This window comes from Brachyhypopomus gauderio, chromosome 9, assembly GCF_052324685.1.
Source record: "Brachyhypopomus gauderio isolate BG-103 chromosome 9, BGAUD_0.2, whole genome shotgun sequence".
NCBI classification, from domain to species: domain Eukaryota; kingdom Metazoa; phylum Chordata; class Actinopteri; order Gymnotiformes; family Hypopomidae; genus Brachyhypopomus; species Brachyhypopomus gauderio.
Window position 1 is genome coordinate 26,572,976 of NC_135219.1, and position 26,004 is coordinate 26,598,979.

General features: G+C 41.0%; 1 protein-coding gene and 1 long non-coding RNA gene across 2 annotated transcripts in view; one reads left to right on the forward strand and one right to left on the reverse strand.

The window, feature by feature from the left end:
• The window catches only part of LOC143523598 (uncharacterized), a 30,726-nt gene extending 26,499 nt beyond the window's left edge, over positions 1-4,227 (reverse strand). The window contains exon 1 of the long non-coding RNA XR_013133415.1: positions 4,188-4,227. This is a non-coding gene — a long non-coding RNA (uncharacterized LOC143523598). The remainder of the gene's footprint in view (positions 1-4,187) is intronic.
• tshr (thyroid stimulating hormone receptor) overlaps positions 1-26,004 on the forward strand; it is a 169,491-nt gene that overhangs the window by 30,637 nt on the left and 112,850 nt on the right. The window contains 1 exon segment of the mRNA XM_077018157.1: positions 20,891-20,965. Within this exon segment, the coding sequence (XP_076874272.1) occupies positions 20,891-20,965 (75 nt within the window).

Sequence of the window (26,004 nt, forward strand, 5' to 3'; positions counted from 1 at the left end):
TCAAGATTAGTTTCTTCTCGAGTCTGGTTTCTTAGTTCGGTGGCTTCAACAATCTCTCTTCTTAATTGGGTGTTTTCTTCTTCTATTTGGAGGCTTACTTGGATGGCATTACTGAACTTCTTCTGCCATTGGTCTCTTTCATTATAAGCGGCTTTCAACTGTGTGATGGTCAGGAGGGCTATCTTGCTTATGACCTCGGTGAGCTCTCGACCCTTGAGTTGTTTAGTTATGTGTGATGCTATGCAGTCAGTCATGAGGTCAGTTAGTCTAGTGGGTTCAGCTTGTTGAGCTTCCTCTAAGTAGCCAGGGACTATGTCTTTGGTTAGTTCCTGCAAGGGGACTTCTACATCTCTCATGGTGTCGTCTCTCTTTGGGGCGCTTGCCTGACCTGACTTACTCATGGTGTGTGTTAGGTTTTAACTGCTAGAGTTTTGACTTGGGTCAGCTAGATCTGATGGTGTTTGAAGGTAGTTATTGCAAGATTTTCTAGCGTATGTGGGTAGTGGTCTGACCCATATGTAAATAACAAAACAAACAAAAGAAAACAGATATGTGTATGTGTTAATGGCAGTTTATGTGTTTGTGTATTAAGTTCTTTCACTGTAGTGAGCGCTAGAGCGGTTGCTCCGAACACCGTCACGCCGCTGTGAACTTCATTGAACGGTCTCCTGCTCAGCAAAACTCCAGCAATGAGTAACTCTAGGTTGGTGGAACCCCAGGCGGAGGACCCGTTACCACAGTTAAAGATCACGCTACTGCATCAGAGCTGAATACCTGAAGGAGGGGTTACTTGTGCAAGTATACGCCTCACTCAGATCTGACTAGCAATGGGTGCGATAACACGGGTTTGGAGTAAATCCAGAGGTTCACTGTGGAACCTCAGGAGGAAATACTCACATCTCGATTAAGGACCCACGCTATAGTGTCAAACTGAGTTTCAGGGGGGTTCACTGCTCACAGTGATTGCCCTATTCAGTCTGGATTAGCGGCAGGTGCAATAACTCTGGCTGGATATCACTCCAGGGTGTTCACCCCCACAGTCAGAGGACTCACACTGGATTACCAAGGACCCACGTATACTGTATCAACTACTGGGTGTCAGAGCCAGGCCGGCTGAACGTGATGTTCAGGGCTCTTGGGTCACATTCAGAATTGACAAGTTCCAGGTGCAGTGGCTCTCACAGGTGAGCTTCTCGACAGTGGGATCCCCTATAGTATCAGGGCTGTTGTCTGCCAACCAAGGGCTACGATCACCCAAGAACCACACCTACGTGTGGGGCTCAGTGGCAACCACTGTGAACCTCCACAGTGAAAGATATGTGCTAGGCTGGTGGTTATTCCCTATTTGAATTATGTGATGGTATTTATTGTTTGGGTTACAGGTTTGTAGTGATGCGGCTAATGATCTAGTCGCTAATCTGTATTCTGCCTGTTTCCCTCAATCAACATATGTGGTATATACACCCTTTAAATCAACACGTATGACTAGAATAGGGAATGTTGAGTAAATAGAAGTAATAAGAATAAATTAATAGATTATATGTGTAGGTATATATGTGTATAAGGCTAAATAGGGGATTATAAAGGTATGGTTAAATGTGATTTAAATGATTGTTTCAGTAATTACTTAGAAAGTAAAAGAATTAAAACAACAAATAAGAAATAAATGTGTATAAAAAGAATAAGAAAAATATTTAAAATACTAGAGTGGAAAGTATTTGGTTATATGGGATTTAATGTAAGTTCCAATTTAATTTAAAAATTAAATTTCACTTGATTAATACTATAAGGCAAGAACTGTTGAGCTGTCTTTAGTCTAGGATTGTGGGGTTGATTAACTTTAGTCAATTTATTACTAATTGGTACAAGTGGATCTAAAACAACAATAACATTAATAACTCAATATTAATCACTTCTATACAATGGCTTTATGGTACAGTATAATACACTATAATGCTTTAACTAGGTACATAAACAGCATGTGACATTTAAACACTTCACTTGTATTGACATTCCATGTGCAGCCGCACGATGGAGACACAACGCTATGTTTCAAAAGGCAAGGACTAGCTTTCCAAAGCTAACCAGTTTAGCTATTGTTTCCTTCCTACTGGGGAGCGCTAAACAATTATACTTAAGCAACAATGTGTGGCTTTCCACGCGAGGGAGACAAAGAGTTTACTTTCACAACACAGTAGGCTAGCCTTAGCAGGCCAGCTAGCTAGTTCAGCTAACAGGTTCCCTTTCCGCTAGGGAACAAGTTACGTCGGAGGTGACGTATTTTAGCACAGCCTACCCAAGCGGGTCTCAGCGCTGCTTCAGTTTGCGTTCAGTTTAACTTAACCTCAGAAGGAGGTACACTGATCTCAGACGACCACGTCTAGAGATGCTATAGTTTAGTTCAATCTTTTCGTTAGTTCAGCACTTAGGAGAAAAACAGCAAGAGCACCGCTGCGTTTCCACAATTACAATCAATGTTAAAAATTTTATCACAATATCAACTACTTGTTCAAAGGTTAATTAAGACTCATAAATATTTAATTTGCCATGGGTTCATCGTTGAGCAACGACCGCGCTGTGGCATTCACAAATACACAATTTACCGTGCGCCTAAGCGCCACCTGAAAGGATTAAATTGCAATTTGTGGCTCTTGGGCTTTGACTTGAGATGCTGGAACACGCAGCCCTCTCAAGTTGTCCGACAAGACAAGATATTAACTTCGGATAAACGCGAAGAAGAATCTCTCGCCTTTAACTCGTATTTCCAGGGTTCGTCCGTTGTCAGGCTAGGGCCGAACCTTGTCCCCGAAATATCGAGCTTGGCCACTTCAGACAGAATTTACGGAACCCGCGTAAACTCAGCTTATGGCCGAGACAAGAATTTACAATCGGTAATCGCGACTGAAACTCCCTGCCTCGCGTATGTACAAAATTTGCACCAGGGCAAGTGCGCTGCAGCTAATTTACAGGAAGCTTCACTGACATAAACACGACGTGGAACATTTTACATAAAACACAAGTCATTTGCTCAAATTCAACCAGTAAAGACACGGGATTATGGCAATGATTAATAACGGTAGCAGTACATTTCTGACCAATAGCTAGATATGACAACGAAATCCTCACACGGGCAGCACCAATATACTGTATGTAGCGGATACATATGTTAGTTTATGGATTATGAACGGGGCACCATCCTGATTGCTCAGGAACCAGTATTGTGATAACGGAGTTAGGTGGAATATGCTTTGTATCAATTGTAATATTAACCATTTAATAAATGTGGACATTTATTCATCTGGTCACGGTGGTAAATGCATATTTTGGTCGATGGTATTAGGTCACTGCGCGGAACCAGAACTTAACCCTTTAGTAATGAGACTTATTAAACCATATTCCACCTATCTCCGTTATCACAATACTGGTTCCTGAGCAATCAGGATGGTGCCCCGTTCATAATCCATAAACTAACATATGTATCCGCTACACACGCCTCAAGTCATGTGGTTCTGTACATGATCGCGATGTAAAGATGGCAAATGCATACAAAAACAGTTCTGGAGAGAGCAAAAATTTAATTTAACTTCTCCATGTATAGAAAAAAATAAAATAAAAATGTTTCAAAACCTCAACGTGCAAAAATGCGTAACTGCCAGATGCACGTAAAACCACTATTGTTTGGCGTCCTCTCACATGATCTAAAGTTTATTCGCATAACTGTAATGAATGGAAACAAGGCTTAATTCGCATTTTTTTCTGCCGAAACTTGGAAATTGCGCATTATTTTTTCGAAAGGTTTGGATGAAAACCCGGCTGCTTACCTATTTTGACCCAGTTTTATATCGCCCGATAACGGCCCACCACTAATACACACACACACATTGAGCAAATTTTACAATTTTAAAGATGGTATTATTATCCTGGTGTTATTTTTTCTTGGTGAAGTTTTGTGTGTGTTTCAACGTTACCACCCCTTCCGTGGATGTCTGTGATGTAATATCAGACTGTTTTATAGGACATCGCCGTGTGCACTCGACCATCAGGTTTATTTTCCTAAAGCAGTGGTATAACGTCAGAGAGCTATAATAGGCCGTAAGGTGAACCCCATTTTCGTTCTGATCCTCTCCGCGATCTCCGAGCTACATGCCCGTTAGCTGATAAAAATGATGAAGTTATATTGCACTTACCAAAAGTTTCGCGTCACAGAATCCTGTACTTTGTTTAAACGGAGACGTTTTCTGAAGAACTATTTTCCTTGCGCTGAATGACGATTTTGACGTCACATGACATCGCGTAACCGCGCTAAACCAATCACGTAACCGATTTACGACAACAAACTGGAAAAAATGACAACCTGCCTAGTGCTGTCAAATATAACCTACAGAAAGGAATCTCCCAAAATATAATTTTATAGTGGGCATAAAATAATTATTATCAACAATAGCATTGATTAATATTATTTTATGCCCACTTTATATACAATAACGCACTATTTAGTATTTATTTGGCCCTCAGAAATACATGAATGAGCATTATCATAATGCTCATTCATGTACTTCTGAATTGGGCCAAATTAATACTAAATAGTGCTTTATTTACAGCACAAATCACAATTATGCAAGTGGCCTTTCATGTTGTCATTTTGATCAATTAATGGAAACAATTGCAATAATTATTGATAGCCATCCATGTGTTTGTAACAGGGGCTAAATGAATTCCTTTATTTATAGAACAAACAACTATTGTGCAAGTGGATGATAAGGTTACCGTTTCATGTTGACATTTTAATAAATAAATGGAAATAATTTTAATTATCAATAATTATCAATAAGGACCCTTCAGGTATTCATTTATTCACTAACAACACATTAAAAAAACAATCAAAACAATGAGGGCATACACATCAACCGGCATTTACATCAACCGGCATAAACGTATATACATAACCATAATAAAAGGAATGACAATGATACAAATAGAATAGCGGTAAAATATATATTTATCTCTCTCCCTCTCTCTAAAACACACACACACACACACACACACAGCTGGAACACCTGCACAAGTCTGTACAACAGAGTCCTGCAGAGAAACAGGAGCATCTGTTTGTCTCACAGGCACTCCCTCTGCAACCACACACACACACACACACACACACACACACACACACACTCCCTCTGCAACCACACACACACACACACACACACACATACACACACACACACACTCCCTCTGCAACCACACACACACACACACACTCCCTCTGCAACCACAGTGTATGACATGTAGAACAGAATCAGGGGCTGGATTTCTTGTCATCCATGTCACTTGAAGATTTCCATCTTCCAGTCTCTGTCCTTGATGTGAATGAGGATGCTCTGGTCATCCTTCACTTCAGCAGCTTCCTGCAACTTGCCTTGTACAAAAGAAAAGAACAAAGGATGAATAAATATGCAGGCAAAAAAATGAAGCCTTCATTTTTCCTGGTGGTGTGCAGTGTTAATTTTGACAGCAATTTTTGATTTAGTTTTAGTCTTAGTCTTTTGACTAAAATGTCATTTAGTTTTAGTCATAATTTAGTCTTTGGATTTGTTTTAGTCTTAGTCTAATTTTTGTCGACTAATTATCATTAGAATTTAGTCGACTAATTATTCAAAGAACTTAGTTGACTAAAATAAATATAGTGTAATAGTCATTATATACTCTTGCACAAAATGAAACATTTATTAACCAGTTACAGAATATTATTGTTTGTATTTGCAATATATACAAAAACAAATTTCCAAACAACTTTTTTGACCTGAACTTATAGTTATTGAGCATAACAATAATAAACCATTGATGACCAGTAGGTCCGATCTACCTGAAAAGCATATGTAGTTTATGAACAATGCATATTACATTGTATATAAAACTGGGTGCCGTAAAAACAACAATGTCATAGACCGCTGATATCGTTTCATTTGTCGTATTTTTCCCGACATCATTGTCACACATGGTTTACACACCGTATTCTTTTTCTCAAAGTCAAAGGAGAAATGTGTCCATATATCGCCGCTCATCTTTCTCCCTGCTGACATTGTCGAGTTAACATCGAGTTGAATTTCAGGAGTGGCCACAGTTCACAGGCTGGTATGGTCTTCCCGGGTTCTGTGCGATGTGAAGACGTTAGTTCTGATTGGACGGTTACCCGGTTTGTCCCGCCTATCTGTGTACGCTAAAGTAGTTACAGCTGGATCTCTTCTTAACTTATCCCTACCTTTCACTAAACTAAATCAGGTCTGATTAGATGTCGTCGCTGGCCAATATTTTCGTCTCGTTTTTACTCGTTGACGAAAATGTCCATTAATTTCGTCATCGTTTTTATCCCTTCGCATAGTTTTTTATTTAGTTTCGTCTCGTTTTCGTCGTGAAAAAAGGTTCGTTGACGAAAACTATGACGAAAATTATTCGTCAACGAAATTAACACTGGTGGTGTGGTGTGGTAAAAATGGTGCTAGGTGTTGCACCCAAAAAAAGATTTCTTGTGCACACAGATGTACAGCACAGCCAGGACACACCTCTAGAGACAAGTGTGGTTGCTGGGGCTGCCCAGCAACACACAGGGACAGTCCCAAGTGTACAAGTGTGAGAGGGGCAGTGGGGGGTGGGGGAATGGACCGGGGGATGGGCTTGCTGCTGTAAAGCAGTGTGTTGACCAGACAGGGGATCAGGCTGAGGGGCCACAATTCTAAACAGGTAATCAGTGGCATATTAACATCAGGCATGCTATGACATTTATACAAACATACCCAGTACCCCCATTAAAGTCAAAGTGTGCTTCATTCTATATCAAAGATCTAAAACACTGGGGGGGGCATATTATAGGCATGGGGATGTTATGTTTTGGAAAGTAATTTCACATGCACAACACATCATGGCAATTCAGACATACATTGATATTAGAATTAGACAAATACAAGTATTGTGTAGCAGTGTAGGCCACATAGTCATTCAACTTCTCCCAACCTGTGTGTGTGTGTGTCATAGTCATTCATGGGGGATGGGATGTATTTGCATAGACTACCTACTGTGTGGTGGGGGGTGAGGGTGATACCCAGTCTTACCTGCAGTTAAAGTCTGTGTTTTTGTCAAAGCTTCTTTTTGCAGCCTTTCTTGCAAACGATGCAGATGGCAGGAAGAACGGGGCCAGAGCTGGAGATGGAGAGGCTTGATCTGGACCGAAGTTTCCTGGTCGGAGTAGTCCCAGTAGTTGAAGCAGAGATAGCCTGTTGGTCATCTCCCCTCTCTGTTTCTCGCACGAGACGCCGTTTAGTTCTGTCGATCTCTCGCTGGTCAATAATCCTCCGGTACCGTGTGGGATGGAAAGCCGCATCATCGGGAATTTCTTCAAAGTCCAGTTCAAGACTGTTTGAAACTTTCTGCTACGTCTCTGCACTCGCCCCGCAACTCTAGCCACTGCCGAAGACTATTTCGATACGTATTCCACCTTGTGCTGGTGAAATTCCTTATTTCCTCATGCTTAACAGACGATATATGCATGTAACAAACTTTACGTTTTGAAGATTTCTTTTTTTGAACACTTTCGGACGAGATTTCCTCTTCTTCGGTACCGCTGGATGAACGCGCTGCTACTACGTCTGCTACTAGCTCAGCTGACATACCAGCTATCCGATTGGTCCATTCTGATGATGTCTCAACCGTGGCACCTCTCGCGAGCAAAAATTTTATTACGCCTGCCGAATATACATACGCCTTGCCAGGCACTAGTCCTTCCATTAAACGCTGCGAACAAAAAAGTACTGTATTTTGAGCGGCGAAACTTTTTTTTAAACCTCAACATAACTCGTTCTTTTTTATGAGCTGAAGCGTGTTTGGTTCGGAGAGCGCGGAGCGGAATTTATTTTCTGAAGGACTTTTCAAGGTTCACCTTACGGCCTATAAGGCAGAATTGCAAAAGTTGATTTCAGGGAGGATGGGAGTGGCGAGTGTAAGTTGTCGTGCCGGGGGGGGGGGGGGGGGGGTGTTGGGGGTGGTGAGTGCTTTCTCTGTTTTCTCTCTCTCCTTCCCACACGCGATTAGAGAAAAAAAGTCTGTCGCCTGTGTGCGCGTTTGTGTGCAGTGCACTCTTCAGACACTCGTTCTGTATTCTGGGAGATTATGTGACTCGCGTACATCAGGAAGCCACTACCGAAATGCGGGAGACACCCCAACATAATTTTAGCCCTCAAATCTAACTGGACACCGGCTTTTATAACAACATACAGAGGTTGATTGGCGAGATCAATAACCTTCTAGCTGACTATTCAATAGGTCTTATTTATGACCAAATAAGACAGTGTGTTTATTAAGACACAGTCTGATGTTGGATTGATATTTAACGGCAAACTAGCCATCATCTTGAGGTTTAAACCGGGAGTGATGCTAGAGTGTTTTGGTAAAACGAATGATCCGGATGTCGTGCAGAAACAATATGCGCCACACCCCGTGGACATCTATGGCGGTTTCTATGCGATGTTTGTTTACACAGACATCATTGACTACCAATTCGTCAGAGACTGTTTTGTACCCCTGTTAAGATGTGTACATATAACGGGGAACAACCACGATGTTGTCACAATTAGATACAACAAGCCACACTACGTTTCTATAACAAAGACTCAGATAAACGACATCGCTATAGAGGTGAAAACTGATCAGAACCAGTACGTAAATTTTTCCTACGGGAAGGTGGTTGTGTAAAACAAGCAAAACAGATTTTGAAATGCATCCGTTCAACAGACCGGCTATGGATCGGATCCCGAACGTTACATTTCTTACTATCACAATCAGGCCGGGGGTCACATGCCCGGCTATACGGGCAGCCCAACAATGTATGGCGCCGGTTTCGGTGGGATTTTTAGAAATTTGTTCAGAATGGCCATACCTCTGATCAAATCGGGTTTTAATATAGCCAAACCACATCTAAAATCAGCTGCTAAAAACATTGTAAGCGATGTTGTCAGTAACGGTCTGACGCGTATGATGGCGCATAATCAAGATGGATCGGGCATGTTGGTGATGGCTCGAAAATCTGTGAAACGGCCCCCTGGTAAGAGGCGTGGCCGTCCGGCTAAAAAAACCAAGCGTGAGGTGAAAAAACACATAGTGTCGAAAAGAAAGAGTAAGGGGAGACAGTCAACACCATCCTGTAGAAAGGCTGTTAACACCATTTTCTGATCATGGCCCTACTTCATCGCATGTCTGAAGAGTGTATTAAATCAGAATTGGATTTGTTTACAGTACCTTTAACACAAACAGCTATCGAGAAAAACACCTATGTCGAAATTCCGCCTCTCTCTGCAATTTCTGACACCGCACCATTGGAGTTTTTTATAACGGGGCACGGTGAAGATTATGTGGATCTAAATAACACAGTATTGTACCTCCGGCTTAAAATCACAAAACCTGACGGAAGAGATATTGACGATGGAGCCGCTGTGGGGTTGATAAACTATCCAGGAGCTACAATATTTTCGCAGGTCGACGTGTCCGTAGGCGACAGGCTGGTATCGCAGAGTTCAAGTACTTACCCATACCGTTGCATGATAGATTGTCTGGCCAACTATGGTCGGGACACCCTGGAAACAGTGTTCTCTGCAGGGCTCTTTTATCTGGATACCGCCAGACATATGGATGAAACAGACCCCGCTAGGGACAATCTTGGATTGGCAAAGAGGGCCACATTCACAAATGCTAGTAATGTGGTGGAACTATTGACACCGATTCATAGTGACATATTTTTTCAGGAGAAATTGATGCTGAATGGCGTTGATATAAAAATACGCACGACACGTAGTAAAGATGATTTCTGTCTAATGCGGCATGATGCATTAGCATACAAAGTAAACATCACCGCATCATTATTTGTCAAAAAAGTATCTGTGTCACCCGCTGTGCAGCTGGGTCATGCTCAGGCATTGTTGTCATCAACTGCCAAATACCCTATTGACAGAGTATGTCTAAAAAAACTTTTCAATACCCGCCGGAACGCGTGTTTCTAACCAAGAAAATTTGTTTTTGGGGACTCAAAGTCAATGATAATAGCGATGGTTGATAATGACGCATTTACTGGTGCTTATAATAAAAACCCTTTCGCATTTAAACATTACAACTTGGAATTTCTTGCCGTCTATTTAGACGGTCAACAATTTCCAGCTAAACCACATCAGCCCGATTACCGTACCGGCTCCGCCGTGCGCGAATTCTTCCAGCTAGCACTTACGTCAGGAAGACATCTGAAAAACCAAGCACTGCCTATTGATAGACAGGAATTCCTACAGGGGTACACTCTGTATGCATTTAATCTAACACCTGATGAAGAGTGCGGGCAACATGTGTCTTTGGTCAAATCGGGTAATATCAGGCTGGAGGATCGTTTCAGAGAACCACTCCCACACAGTAAATTTGGTTGTGTATGCGGTTTTTGATAGCATTATTGAAGTGTCGAACCGTAGGCAAGTTTTGGTGGATTTTTACTGATGAATACTTTAGAGCTGTCAGCTGTAATGGGTAAAGTGTCTATCAACACACATTTTCTTGGCGTGTTGGCATGTGACCAATTACCTCCGAATGTCATAAGGAAATTACCGGCTATGGTGATTATTAACACACACCCGTCTGATCTTCCTGGTGAACACTGGCTTGCTGTCTACATAAGCGAAGATCGTGTGGGGTGTTTTTTTGACAGTTTTGGAAACGCAACCGACTATGACAAATTCCCTAAAATGATTGGCAAATTTCTTAAAACAACATGCACGACAACGCTGTACTCTACCAGACAAGTACAAGACTTTACATCAACCACATGCGGTCAACACTGTGTGTTTTTTCTAAACCACATGGCTAGGCGGTGCAGTTATGAAGAGGTCCAAATATAGTTTTAATTTGGTAAAAAATGATTATATGGTTTCAAACTTTGTGAAACGTTTGTTTCCATGTATTTGTAAGAACAGAAGGTTTTTGTGTGTGCAGCATGTTCAAAAAGGTTCTATGTTTATTGTGTGATCGCTGTTATGTAAGATGTCAAATAAAAACAAAGATTTAAACATTAACTCATTTATTTATTTATTTAGAAACACAACAATAATAAACAAATGACAATTTGAAAATATGCATCATGTAAACAACAATCATCAGATAAATAAAATAAAAATAAATAACATTTCAGAAGTTTAACCAAACACTTTTATCTAGAAGGGGTGAAACAAAATTGGGGGTTTCAACACTCTTAACAGACGGTTGTAAAACATCTCTTGATGGTGTCGCATAGTCGGCTGGCTTTTTCAACAAATTAATTTTTTGCCTGACATACTTGTTTGGTATGGTGGAAAGAGGGATGTTTAAAACAGCAAAAGCCTTTAGAAACTCATCCCACCCCAACGGTCTGCGATCATCGCTAACATTATGTGCACTGGTGACACTTTTCACTAAGTCCAGTATGTGTGACCCTGGAACAGCGTGTCCATTTAAGACAAATTCGCCTGATTCGTTCCAGAATGACACCTCTTTTGATTTAGACATTTTATCTAAAACATACTGAACATTCCGTCTGCTTCGTGACGGTACATTTTTTAGAACATCGTCAATTATTGAATATTTGTCACCCGTCTGATCAACAACAGGCGTTTCTTTATTAACAACATCCGCAGGCGGTAGTGACAATGTTAATGTGTTGGTCTCCATATCACCATGTTTAACAATGGATAAGTATCTCTGTAACACAGTTGTGTAAAGTTTGGCCTTCTCATGGGCGTCAAGATCCCTCCTGGCCAAAATGTTTCTAATCGACATGTCCAAGTCATTTTCTACAAATTGTCTGATAGACCCCTGATTGTTCTCGCTCTTTAACTTATCCAACTGGTGCTGTGGCACCAAAAACATTTTTTCAGCAAACTCCGGCAGTTCAGCTTATTTGGCAGTTATCAAACTTGTTATAAACGGTAAAGCAACGCTCAACAACGGTAGAAGAAAACCCCCTTTCTGATTAATTATTTTCTTTTTCCGTGAAACACCAACCTTTTTATCAGCAAAAAATTTAATTTCGGACCTCTTCTTGGTGTGAGAGGTATAGTACCATTAAGTACGTTAAGAGCGACCTCACACAGTGTTAAAATTAGCTCATTAGACGCCGTATGTAAAATAATGCGTCTCTGTGCCGGTTTGGCTTTAAATAAAAGTTTAAGAAGCGGCAAGTTTCTATGTAGTCTGTCCGACATGTTTACACTACCTGCGCGGTCTCTGAATGTAAACAACAGGCATGTTTGAAAGCAAATCTGTTCTGAGACGGAAGCTTTCAGGAGTCTTTATAATCAATTAAAAGGTGACTGATGGTGTACCGGGATACAGCGACAGGTGATACATGTAAAAAAAATAATAACGCGTGCGAACAAGATAATTAAGTATTACTTTATATAAAGCCAGGTTTACCTTCCTTGGGCAGTCAGTTCGCGAACATCCCTGGGATCTGCTTGCTTTGCTGTGAAAAAATAAACTTTGTTGCCGCGTGTGAAAGGCGACATAGTATCTCGTTCCCACGCGTTAGTAAGTCGTGGCCACGCGTTATTATTTTTTTTACATGATGTCACCTTACGGGCTCCGTAAAATATAGTAAAATCCATAAAAATTTTTTTTTGACTGTCTTGTCAATGGATTCAATGTATGGAGCCAGATCCGTAAACGTGAGAGGCCGCTTTCGCCATTCCAGATGGCTCAGTCAAAACCATTACATCTTAATGAACCAATAAATACATCAGCAGCGAAAATGAGTATAAAAATACCAGGTTCACGTGTTTTTATTTTCTAACATGGGCTAAAGCACAGGGTAGACTCAAACGACAAGAGTTCACAACTTCATCTTCAACCTTTTCAGCCCTGGCGTGAATGTTGTCCTCACCCGTCCCTGGATTCACCAGTTACAACTACAGACACTAGAAAAAAATCTCGTTTCTTATTTTATGTCACCGTTAACTACACGGGGTTGACGCGAACTTAATAGGCTTATCTATCTACCTATTTATCACAAGAGCTTATGGCTCTGACAGTATTCAACGCTGTAGCGAACGGCAGTAACTTTGTTTTACTGCAAAATATGAAAACGATTGAAACCATTAATAACCCAATTAAATCCACTGGGAAATGTACGATCTGGTAAATGTAGTGGTAAATGTACGATCTGGTAAATGTACGCTCTTCTGACTTGTCCCCGGTATAGCACTAGGTCCTGCTTCTCGTCCCGCTTAGCAGTAAATGAATAACATGAATGAAGAACGTTCGTATGATTGAAACGCTATTTGGCCTCTATGATGGTTCGGGCGGAAACTGCTGGCCACTGTGTCATTGAAATTGCCGATTTCGGAAGTGTTCTGTTTGCTTATTAAGTCAATGTGATAATTAAAATATATACATATAATCTCCCGACCCCCCCCCCCCCCCCAAACAAAAAACTCATCGGATCTACACGATTCACGCAGGTCACCCTTTTCAACTTCAAAACGGCGAATTTCGCCGAAAGGTGACAGATTTTCATGCCTGATAACATCATCAATTATTAACAAATTATTTTTGTTAACTGGTAGAAGTGTATCATCACATAATGATGTTGGTATCCCTTGAACAAAGACAATATTTCTTATCTTTAACATTTCATCATAAAGGGGCTGCCAACAGTCATAAATGTACACTATATTTTCTATTTTCTTTGAAACCAACTCATCAGCACGCTCAATCAACTGTTTAACAAAAAATGTTTTTCCCGAATTTGATGGGCCACTTATTACACATGAAAAGGGGGTGTTGTAATCTAAAATCAATCCCATCAACACCCATTACGCCACTGCTGCGACCGTCATGGCTATCTTTAGTACCCATAAGGTCGTGTTGAAAAATCAGACAACAGAACGCGTTTGTTGTATACAACTTTAAAACGCTTCACCACTGACTTGTTTTTCAGCGTGAGGTTCTTTTTATTTCTAACGATGCCGTCTGCACGGGCGAGTATGTGATGGCTACTGTCACGATTCGCCACATAATGATCAACAAGGTCAATCAACGTGTCAAGTCTGATAACTTTTGAGTTTTCAGAATTTAGCGGGATGCCTTTTGCTTTCATGCATGTTTTACCACCTGCTGTACGATAGCCGTACGTCTTAGGACCACCCGAGCAGAACTCTGTGATGTAATCGCCACCGCCGATCTCGTCGGTCAAATCGCCTAAATAAGGCCCCAGAGGGGGTTCCCAATCACCTTCGTGAGAAACAAAAATTACGCTGTCAGTGTCGCTGTACAACAATCTGTCACCCAATCTATCCATTAGATTATATAGTTCTAAACGGGCGTGCGCCGTTGTAAAGGCCCCGAGGAACACGTTAATGTCACGGGTCGGGCAGCTGTCTCCCGCGGAATAGCACCACTGAATCAATGCTGTGGTGTCGGACACGAATGAAAAGTGTTTAACATCATATCCGTCACCAAAGATGTGTTGTGAAAACTGTTCAGGGTCCGTCAACACTTCAGACACAGGTAGGTTTTCCCTCATTGAAAATCGACCCCACAGGCTGTTTAACAACAATTTGTTAATAGAACGACGCGCTGGGTTAAGACATATCTTGTCAGGATTCATCTGGATCTTTTCTTTTTCAAAATAATCCCTGATGTAGTCTGCCCTGTCTTCCTCTGTGACAACATGCGCTGGATAACCACTGGCCTCCTGCTTGTATTGTAAAAAGGTCTTTACATACTCGCAGAACAACGTCTCCGAACTGTCTGGGAAATGCCACACCTCGTGGATTTTTTCAACCACATAACCTTTCTCAATAGCTTTCATCAGTTCAATACTGACCCAAGCCCCTGTGATGGACCTCTCTTCATCACTATGCGTGCATGACTGGAGCTGGTTTTCCTGCTCGGCACATAGGCGACATAGTGGGAACATCAACTTCCCATTACAACGATATGGTAAAACCGGGTGTAGGAGTTTTCTTGGAGGATATACTGTGGCCTTGACCAAACCATAATATTCCTCAAGAGGTCGAAAGTCTTTGAAAAATATTTCGGGGTGCCCTACAGGGTATTTCTTCCGGGCCTGACAGAATGGATATAGACTGGTGAAATCCAGATATCTAATTTTCTCACCAGCCATTGCTTTGTAATGCAATTTATATGCATTTGTTCGACCACCAAAGAGCGCATCTCTTGGCTTAAGTCTTTCGGGCGCCAAGTACTTGGACATGAAAGCCGCAACACCCAGATCACACCTCTTAGTTGTGATCCATTGGCATTCCCACATAACCTCCACATCCAAACCATATGCGCGAACAAGTGTCTCTACCTTGGTGTCAAACTGTTTCCGCAAATAACCATACAACACCTTTGACATAGGATGTGCCGGGTTAGGATTGTAATGACATTTGTGGCCATGATGCATGCATCCATTAAATTCCAAGACTTTTCGCACACCATCTTTTTCATAATACCCGTCCACATAATACGCGCCAAACTTCATTTCCCCGTGGTTTAGGGCGTGGTGCTCGTCAACATCTCTTACACACTTGACTTACTCAAGCCATTCGATAGATGCGTTAGAGAATGTCTTGTGTTGATTAATGTATGCATTGTTGTGTGTCAGCGCTAGCGTGTCTTTGGGTAGAAAATGTGTCTTGTACACAGCCATACAGCATGATGCCAATGTCGTAATTAAACGGGTCCAACTTTGTACACTGGATGAACTCATCACGATGCTCAATCAATCAATCAAATTTTATTTATATAGCGCTTTTTACAACAGTTGTTGTCACAAAGCAGCTTTACAAGTGCCGAGTCCTAGCCCCCAGTGAGCAAGCCAAAGGCGACAGTGGCAAGGAAAAACTCCCTAGTTTTTTGCATGAGGAAGAAACCTTGAGAGGACTCGGGGGGGGAACCCATCCTCCTCTGGCCGACACCGGTCACCATGACAACAACAACTATTTAGACAGAAAGAAGAGAAAGAAAAGGAAAAATATGTAATAATGTCCATCATGATGTATGCATCTTTTCAACCTAGACTTAAAGATTGTGACTGTGTCGGAGTCCCGGACGCATTTAGGAAGATTATTCCAAAGCTGGGGGGCCTTACAAGAAAAGGCTCTTCCCCCTGCTGTTACCTTATTAATTTTTGGAACTAATAAAAGACCAGCACCCTGTGAGCTTAGTGGGCGTGGGGGTTCGTAATAGGAAATAAGTTCCTGAAGGTACTCAGGAGCAAGCCCGTGCAATGCTTTATAAGTTAATAAAAGAATTTTAAAGTCAATATGGAGTTTAACTGGGAGCCAATGCAGGGCTGATAGGACTGGACTGATATGCTGAAATTTTCTAGTTCTGGTCAGAACCCTGGCTGCGGCATTTTGAAGTTTTGAAGTTTATTTAGATTTGAATTTTATCTATTTGAAGTTTATTTAGATTCCTATTTGAACATTCTGACAGTAGTGCATTGCAGTAGTCTAATCTAGAGCTAACAAAGGCGTGCACCAATTTTTCCGCATCATCCTGTGATATTGCATTTCTTAATTTAGCAATGTTACGGAGATGTAGAAAAGCTATCCTAGTAGTATTATCTATGTATTTATCAAATGATAGGTCAGAGTCGAGTATGACGCCTAGGTTTTTGGCTACTGTGCCAGGTGTAATGGGGTAGCCTGCGAGATTAAGCATTAGATCTGGAATTTTCTGTTTTGAGGCCTTAGGGCCCAGAAGGAGAACTTCTGTTTTGTCCTCATTAAGTTGCAGGAAGTTTAGAGACATCCAGCATTTAATATCTCTTACACAGGCCTCAATTTTTCTTAAGGAAGAAATTATTTTCTCTAATTCTGATTGTGGGAGTGGATGAAAAGCATCAAGTTTTTCTCCCAGTATGCGATTTAAATCGATGTCAACCAAACCAGATGACATACCAGTTGTATTGCTAATAAAAGGTTTTATATTTTGTCTAATATTCTCTATTTTATTATCAAAAAAATCTATAAATACATTACTAGTGAGGTTTACTGGAATCTGAGGTTCTGCGCCTGCTTGATTTTTTGTAAGTTTGGAAATAGTATTAAAAAGAAATCTAGGATTGTTTTTATTTTTCTCTATCAGTGAGGCTAGGTATGCTGAGCGTACTTTAGCGAGTGCCCGTTTGTAGTCAATGATGCTATCCTTCCAGGCACAGTAGAATACTTCCAACTTAGTAGATCGCCATTTACGCTCTAATTTACGTGCTATTTGTTTTAAGTTTCTAGTTTGGTCAGTGTACCATGGAGCGAGTTTTTTAGATCTAGTCTTTTTATATTTGAGTGGAGCTACTATATCTAGAGCTGATCTGCAGGTATTCTCTATGCAGTTGGTTAGACTGTCTAACTCTCCTGGATAGGATGGCGAGTGGGCTAGAGCAGTTAAATCAGGGAGGGCTTCAATAAACTGTGTTGATGTTAATGAATTTATCGAGCGCTTTATACACTGCCGAGGAGACGGGCGGGTATTTATGTTAAGATGAATCTCAAATTTGACTAAATAGTGATCAGAGATAGCTACGGTTTGCGGGAGTATATTTATATTATCTACGTTTAGTGCTACGATTTACAAGTTCTCAAATTAAAAATACACGTACAGATTTTGTTTTACAAGTGCTCAAATCAGGTCATTCACGCTCTCAAGTTTTGCTACAGAATTATCTCCATACAGGAGCTGCTGATCAACCTGAGGATGCAGCTACCACAGCCACTCCCCCAGATGGGGCAAGTAAGAGGAAGAGATATCAGTTCTGCCCTCAAAAGAAGGACTGTAAAACACACACTGTGTGCTGCAGGTGTAAGAAGTATATCTGCAAAGGCTGTGCACTTGCATACTGCCCTACATGTGCTAATTAGTTGAATGGTTATGTTATATTTCACATTTTTTATAATTGAAGAGAAAAAGAAGAAATTTGGATGAAAAAAAATGACAATTTTTGGAAATTTAAAAAAATGTTTAATTCATTTGTTAAGCTATAGAAATTCAAGTGAAGAGGGAAAACTCATGTATTCACACATTTTGTGGTGAATGACAATATGCAAGATGAAATTTGGTGTTGAAAATTCAATTACGCTGCTAATATAGGGGGTTTAGTGAAGACGGGTCTTTTTGACCCGGTGGACATGGGGGATAAACAGGAAATGAGGACATGAGGGTTTTAAGAAAAAGGAAGAGCACAGGGTAACGTATAATAGTGGGGGAAGATACACACAGGTCGACTATATCTTCTGTAGGAGACGAAACCTGAAAGGTTAGGGACTGCAATGAGTTACCAGGGGAGAGTGTAGCTAAACAGCATAGGATGGTGATATGTAGGATGGTTTTGGAGGTGAAGAAGAGGAAGAGAGTGAGAGCGGAACCTAAGATCAGGTGGTGGAAGTTAAAGGATGAGGACAGTGGTGTAAAATTCAGGGATGAGGTGAGGCAGGTACTGGGTAATGATGGTGGTGTTCTGGATACCTGGGATGAGACTTCAAATGCAGTGAGGGATGTGGCTAGGAAGGTACTTGGTGTGACCTCAGGACAGAGGGAAGATAGACAAGGAGTCGTGGTGGTGGAATGAGGACGTTCAGGAAAGTTTGAGAGGAAAGCGGTTGGCTAAGAAGAATTGGGATTTTCAGCGAGATGAAGAAAGTAGACAGAGGTACAAGGAGATGTGTCGTAAGGCAAAGAGAGCAGTGGCAGAAGCTAAAGAGAAGACATATAGCAAGCTGTATGAGAAGGAAGGGGACGCTAAGGAAGGGGAAAAGGATCTGTACAGATTGGCCAGACAAAGAAACTGTGATGGACAGGATGTGCAGCAGGTTAGGATGATAAAGGATAAACATGGAAATGTGTTGTCTGGTGAGGAGAGTGTCTTGGGAAGGTGGAAGGAGTATTTTGAGGAACTGTTGAATCAAAAGAATGAAAGGGAAAGAAGGTTAAAAGAGGTAGCGGTTGTGAATCAGGAAGTGCCTCAGGTGAGCAAGGAGGAAGTAAGGGCTGCAATTCAGAGAATGAAATATTGTAAGGCAGTTGGACCGGATGATATTCCTGTGGAGGCATGGAAATGTTTGGGAGAGACAGCAGTGGAGTTTTTGACGGGGTTATTTAACAGAATCTTGGAAGGTCAGAAGATGCCTGAGGAGTGGAGACGAAGCATAATGGTCCAGATTTTCAAGAATAAGGGTGACGTTCAGAGCTGTAGTAATTACAGGGGAATAAAGGTGATCAGTCACAGCCTGAAAATCTGGGAAAGAGTAGTGGAAGCTAAGCTTAGAGGAGAGGTAGAGATCTGTGAGCAGAGTATGGTTTCATGCCAGCTAAGTGCACCACAGATGCTATGTTTGTTAATGGAGTGTTAATGGAGAAGTATAGGGAAGGACAGTTACAACCAACAGAAGTTACATTGTGTGTTTGTTGACTTAGAGAGAGCTTATGATAGAGTACCGAGACAGGAGCTGTGGTATTGTATGAGGAAGTCAGGAGTAGCAGAAAAGTATGTGGGGGTAGTGCAGGATATGTATGCGAACAGTGTGACAGCAGTGAGATGTGCGGTAGGAATGACAGACGGGTTTAAAGTGGGGGTAGGACTACATCAGGGATCAGCCCTGAGTCCCTTCCTTTTCACAATTGTCATGGACAGACTGACGGACGAGGTTAGGCAGGAGTCCCCTTGGACTATGATGTTTGCTGATGACATTGTGATCTGTAGTGAGAGTAGGGAGCAGGTGGAGGTGAGCTTGGAAAGATGGAGATATGCTTTAGAGAGCAGGGGAATGAAAGTGAGCAGGAGTAAAACAGAGTACATGTGTGTGAATGAGAGGGCAGACGGTGGATAGGTCCAGTTACAAGGAGTTGATTTGGTGAAGGTTGACGAGTTTACCTACTTACAGTAGTGAGACCTGCTACGTTGTATGGACTGGAGACAGTGGCACTGACAAAGAAACAGGTGAGGGAGATGGAGGTGTCTGAGATGAAGATGTTGGGATTCTCATTTGGAGTGTCTCAGAACTCAGAAATGAGTTTATTAGAGAATCAGCACATGTAGCATGTTTTGGAGATAAAGTAAGAGAAGCGAGATTGAGATGGTTTGGACATGTACAGAGGAAGGAGGAGAGGTATATTGGTAGGAGGGTCTTGAGGATGGAACTTCCAGGCAAGAGGAGGAGAGGTAGACCTAAGAGGAGGTTTATGGATGCAGTGGTAGAGGATATGAGAGTGGCTGGTGTGTCAGTGGAGGACACTCAGGACAGGGCCTGATGGAGGAGTTTGATCCTCTGTGGTGACCCCTAAATGGGAATTGCCGAAAGAAGAAGAAGAAGAAGAAGAAGATAAGCACAAAGTCAAAACAACCACTAAGAACACAACAACAATAACTTGAAACAGACCTCACATCCAGAAACTCACAATCAAGACAAAGAACAGGGTTTAAATACAATGGACTAACAAGGGAAACAACTAGAAACAGGTGGATATGATAATCATGGGGCGGGGTTACAAATGGCTTGGGAGTGGCACATGCGGAAGACAAGAAAATGTGCCACAATGTGTCTTCAAGAGCATGCCTTTTCAAAATCAGTTGGCAAAAAGTCAGCAATGGCATCTTACACCAAACATGAAAAAAACATAAGGTTGTATACACTTAGAATTAATACCATCATGTTATGCAGCTTTATTTCCATAGTATTTATTCACATTATTTCACGAGTTTTCCAGGCCAATTCATGTAACAAAAGATGCAGTAATAATGCACCATTTCAAACCATAGTATTATGTAGTAAACATTGCTTGAATTGTTTATAGAAAAAAACAAATGTCTTATTCTTTACTTCTCTTTTTTCAGGTATTTGTCAGTTGATGATGCACTGAAGAAGTTAGAAAAACATTCTTTTTACAACTTGAAGAATATCATGCATATGTAAGTTCAAGAACTTTTACAGTCTTTCTGATGTAAATACTAGTAGACGGCAGGATTACGACGTTATGTATCTTTATTCTATAATTATAAGTGATGGTCTATAAATGCACACGTTTACAAGTTTACTGAATTACCTGATTAAATTTTCCTGTTTGAGTGACATCATATTTGGTGACCTTCTGCTGAACTCATGCGTCTGGCAGTACTGTGTCATGGTCTCATGTAGCTATGAATTTTGTAACTGATTTCCCTTGTTCCCGGGGACATACCACCATAATCACCATTGTAGATCACATTTCCAGAGGGGGTGCAGTTAATTCCATTTTATCAGCCTTTCCACTGTCTTTCAAACCACTAAGACTCTTTGCCATCACCTGAGGATACCTGAGCAGATCCTGTCCACCCAGGAAGCTAAGATCACCTCCCAGGGATAGACCACTTTCTTTGAATATTTGGGAGTGATTGTCAATCTGACATCAGGCAACTATCCTCTGTCTAAAGGACAGTGTGAATGGATAAACCAGGAGTGAAGTAAATTCCTGAAACCATTTTGAAATAAAAAATCTGTCTAACTGGTCCAAATACCTGTTGTGGGCAGAACTATTATTAATATATTACACTTTGTTATTTTAAGGGTAAATAATTACATGTTAATAGCTCATTTTTACCATTATGTGTGTTGCTGTGTAACATCCGGAGTGATGAAGGATGGGACAGGAAATCCTTAGCTGAATGAACGTTAAATTTATTTGGCTCACACAAAGTGCGCAGACAGCGCACATATAACACTTAACATATGGTGACACGTAGACTCAAACAACGACGAGCACAGGACACTGCACAAACGTACATTAAATAGACAAACCACATAAACCCCACGTGATAACAAGACGAGCCACAGGTGAGACGGATTAGCACAAGACACAACCACACCCACGGAGATCCACAGACGCAGACGACTAGACGTAGACAACGTAAACACACGCCCAAAAGGGAGGGGTCAACGTGACATGCTGCTCATTATGCCTTTTCTGTTAATTAGTAAAGTACTTAGAAATGATTAAATTATTATACTGTTAAATTATAGCTTAGTTCATCATGAATTCATTTACTCAATGACTATATACTAACTGTCACTTATTACACAGCTTTTAAAAAATGTTCCTGTTAAAACAATACAACAAACAGAAGTGTAGTTTGCATATGTAGGGCTACTCTGAAATAAATTAAACATTGAACTATGTAGGTATGAGATTGGGTACTTGTCACTTTGCAGATGTGTGCAGTGTATATGACAATGGCTTTTAAATGTTCAGAGCACAGTCATAAAGGACAGGGTTCAAAGCCAGATCCAGGGAGATAACATTCAAAGGTAATCCAAAAACAGCTTCAAAAACAGTCCAGGTCAATAACCCCAAAAACCAGAAACTGCCAAGCAATAGTACAAAGGGGACATCCAAAAGAGCAGAATAAACAATGAACCAGATCAAGTTATGAATAAACAGGCATGAATGACACTCTGTATGCTTAACAAGAAGGTCTGCAATATTTCGCACTGAGGCTATGGATAGGTAGGGCTTATATACAAATATAGGGCTTATATATAAATATAGGGCTTACATACAAATAAAGGGCTTATATACAAATATAGGGCTTATATATAAATGTTTTTGACAAGTCAATTTCAGTGTGCTCTCATCCTCTTCAGAGTGCTTTCTCAGCCAGCAATCAACCGAAGCACATGGACATAGAATTAAAAAGAATAATTAGGTCTGAAATAAATGTATGCTTTTTTTCAGAAAAATAATAGGCTATTAGATGCTAGTGTTTGCACCTGTTTAATGTGGTTTCTCTTTCTGAAGCTTGATACTTTGGTCTTCACACAGGACTGTAGACTCTTATTTGTATGAGTTGGCTCCAGCAACAGACCGCCCACCAGAAGGAGCCAACAGGCCAATCAAGCCTGATTAGCTACACCTGCTCAGTGCCCTTTATAAGGCGCTCTCAAGAGAGTTGCTGAGCCTTTATCACATCCTTTGTCACATGTTGAGTCATAGATTTTCATATACATGCAGGGAATGGCACTCCATGCTTCAAAAACAAGTTTATTGTTTAAGGGAGATTTTCAATAAAATTTCATTTGTACTCTTTAGTGAGAGTAACTTTCTGGTGGACAGCTTCTTTGAGATCTGCCGTCAGGCTTTTTAACTTGGATACCCATAGGTCTTTAGCCACTATGTCAGCAATTCAATTTCAAGATGGGGCTGACTTATCCCTGTCATTTTCAGATATATTTAGCAGAGATGGGTCAATGTCCAGCAGTGTGCCAGAGAAGAATTTTTGTCATATCCACCATGAAATAAAACTTTTCCAGCCAATCAAGGTCTCCCAGTTCAGGATAACTGAGGCTTTTGCTTACCAATAAGGTTTTCACATGTCCCAGCCAAGCAGCAAAGCATATTTTACATGTAAGTATTGAAGAGTTACACAACATTGTGCATTAAATATCCCATAAAATGTCCACAGTGCCACACCCTTGTCCAAATGTGGCACACGCTGATCCAAGACACTGGCCCATCATTAAGAGCATGCAAGCTTTTTTATTTATTTTTGTTGCTAAAACAAAACAATGTTGGACATCTTACATAATTCCAAATGAAGTTATAATATTAAAAAATTATATGTTAATAATGTTAATATTGCTATGTTAATAATAGGATTCTCGTATGCACAATTGTTTATTCATACTCACAAACAGTGGCGGAGCTAGACTTTTTTTCAAGGGGTGGTCAAAGGGTGACCAAGGCTTTATCAGAGGGGTCCATATACAAATGATAAACAAAAGGAAACATATTTTCTCTTACCATGTCCAGTGGGGTGGCACTAGGGGTGGCAAGGGCTCTGTTGGGGGTGGCAATTGCCCCTGCCCCCCCTTTGGCTCCGCCACTGCTCACAAACACAAGTGAGTCCTTCATAGATTTTCATAGCTCTTCATGCTAACTTTACTGCTGTACCCAAACAACTGGACATAAACTCGAGCCAAAGTAAGCCTTTTCTTTTCTATGATGTCCAAAAGTATACGCAATCAAAATATCAAACAAAATAATCCACAACTGCTTCAGTTTCGCCAAACAGAGTCAATCGTGTGTTTAGCCTACCTTAGCTTAGCCTACCTTAGGTTAGCATGTCTACATCCCAACTGGCTTGTTGTTTTGCGCATGTCCTTGTCAAAGACAAACATTCACAGATCATGGCAAGTGAGGTGTTAATCTTTTCAGCTTCGAGTGAACTATTGGTTAGAACAGCTTTCAATCACTTTGAAGGCATCAGCTTGTCATTGTCAAGGCTTCTTGGTTGGCCCACTACCCCTCCCCGTTTCACATTCAAAGTCACCAGCTCACTCCGGTCCAATAAAAATGGTGGAATTCAAGATTAGACCGATGTAGCTTTGCAATTCGTGGATAGATGACGTAACACAGCGCTGCTATGTCACTGATCGGTCGCAACTTGTTTGTTGTTGTCACGTCCAGCCCCTCCCTCCTCCCTGGTCCCGCCTAGCTCCCATTCCCATTCGTCCCTCCGTCTGTCTGTCACGCCCTTGTCGTTAGTCTTGCACACCTGAGTCTTGTTTCACCGTCTTGTCTCTGTGTATAAAAAACCCCCTAGTGTTGTTCTCCGTTGTCGGTCATTCCCTGCACGGTAATCCCTCGCTCCTCCTCTGTCTCGTTTCTCCCAAAGACCTGTTCCTCCCGCTACTCATGTTCTCCCTTTGACTTCGCTCCCTGTCTGTTTGTTGTTGTTCCCAGTGTCTAGCACCTGTGTTCTGAGTGTATGCTCCCTCGTTGGTATTTCTTATATGGTTCTATCTTGCTGTCGGTTTGGGTTATCATACTGTTGTGCTTTGTGTTTCCTGTGTCCCGTTGCCCCGGTATTCATTGTTGCTTATGTGTTTACAGTTTGTTGGTTGTGTGTTCATACGTATGCTTGTTCCCAGTTGTTTAACGTACCCGTTTAGTTCATGCTCTCTCCCCGTTAGTTTGCTTAGCTCCCTCTGTCTTCCGTGTCCTTATCGTGTTTGTTATTCCCCTTTCATTAAAATCTATTAAGAACTCTGCACTTGCGTCATGCCTGCCCGTCGCAAACGTGACAGTTGTTCTCAGCAAAGGAGAGTGTGCCTCCCTTAGTTATAATGAAGATGACGACAGCACAACTGTTCTTAACTGCACTGATTAGGGTTTATTCCAGCTTAGAGTACCTTGTGTTCAGGACTATCTATACTACCTTGGAGATTCCAAGCTACTACATAGCACTTTTGTAAGTCGCTCTGGATAAGAGCGTCTGCTAAATGCCATAAATGTAAATGTTTATTCATGAGCTTTCTGAACTCCCTAAACGTGAGAACTGTAATGTAATCACAATATCACAAATATGAATAAAGCAAATGTACAAATATACAATTGTGAATGTTTTAATTTACCTACAAATCAATACACTTTAACCCTGTACTATATTATAATTTTAAACTTGTGATACAATGAAATGCTTTAACTTACGTTTAACTTACGTGCATGTTAGCAATAGTAGCGGCTATGTAAATTTCTTTCTTACTTAAACTTACTCAAACAATATACAAAGAACAGAACACAAACCTCATTGGCTGCTTTAAATAACACAGGGAGGGTATGGATTCTCTTAGAGCGTTTTACAGACGCATGAAAACACTTTAAATACTTAATGGTGAAATAAATAAAACTGCGATAATGCACGTATTCCCAGACTGCTGCTTTAACATCGTCCAAACATATAATGGGCTCCTCCGGAACTTCTTGCAGACATATTGTTCCGCTTTGATCTTTAATGATTTTTGGAGTAGGAACCAACAACTGGTATGCTAAAAAATTATGCAAGGCCTTTCTCTAGATTTCTCTAAATGAAAATATAATAAACAGCAAACAAACAACATTAGCTTCAGGCTTTTGGGCTCCTCAGGGATGGTCACCAACCCGCACCTTAAAGGAGACAGAGATAAAAGAGATAGA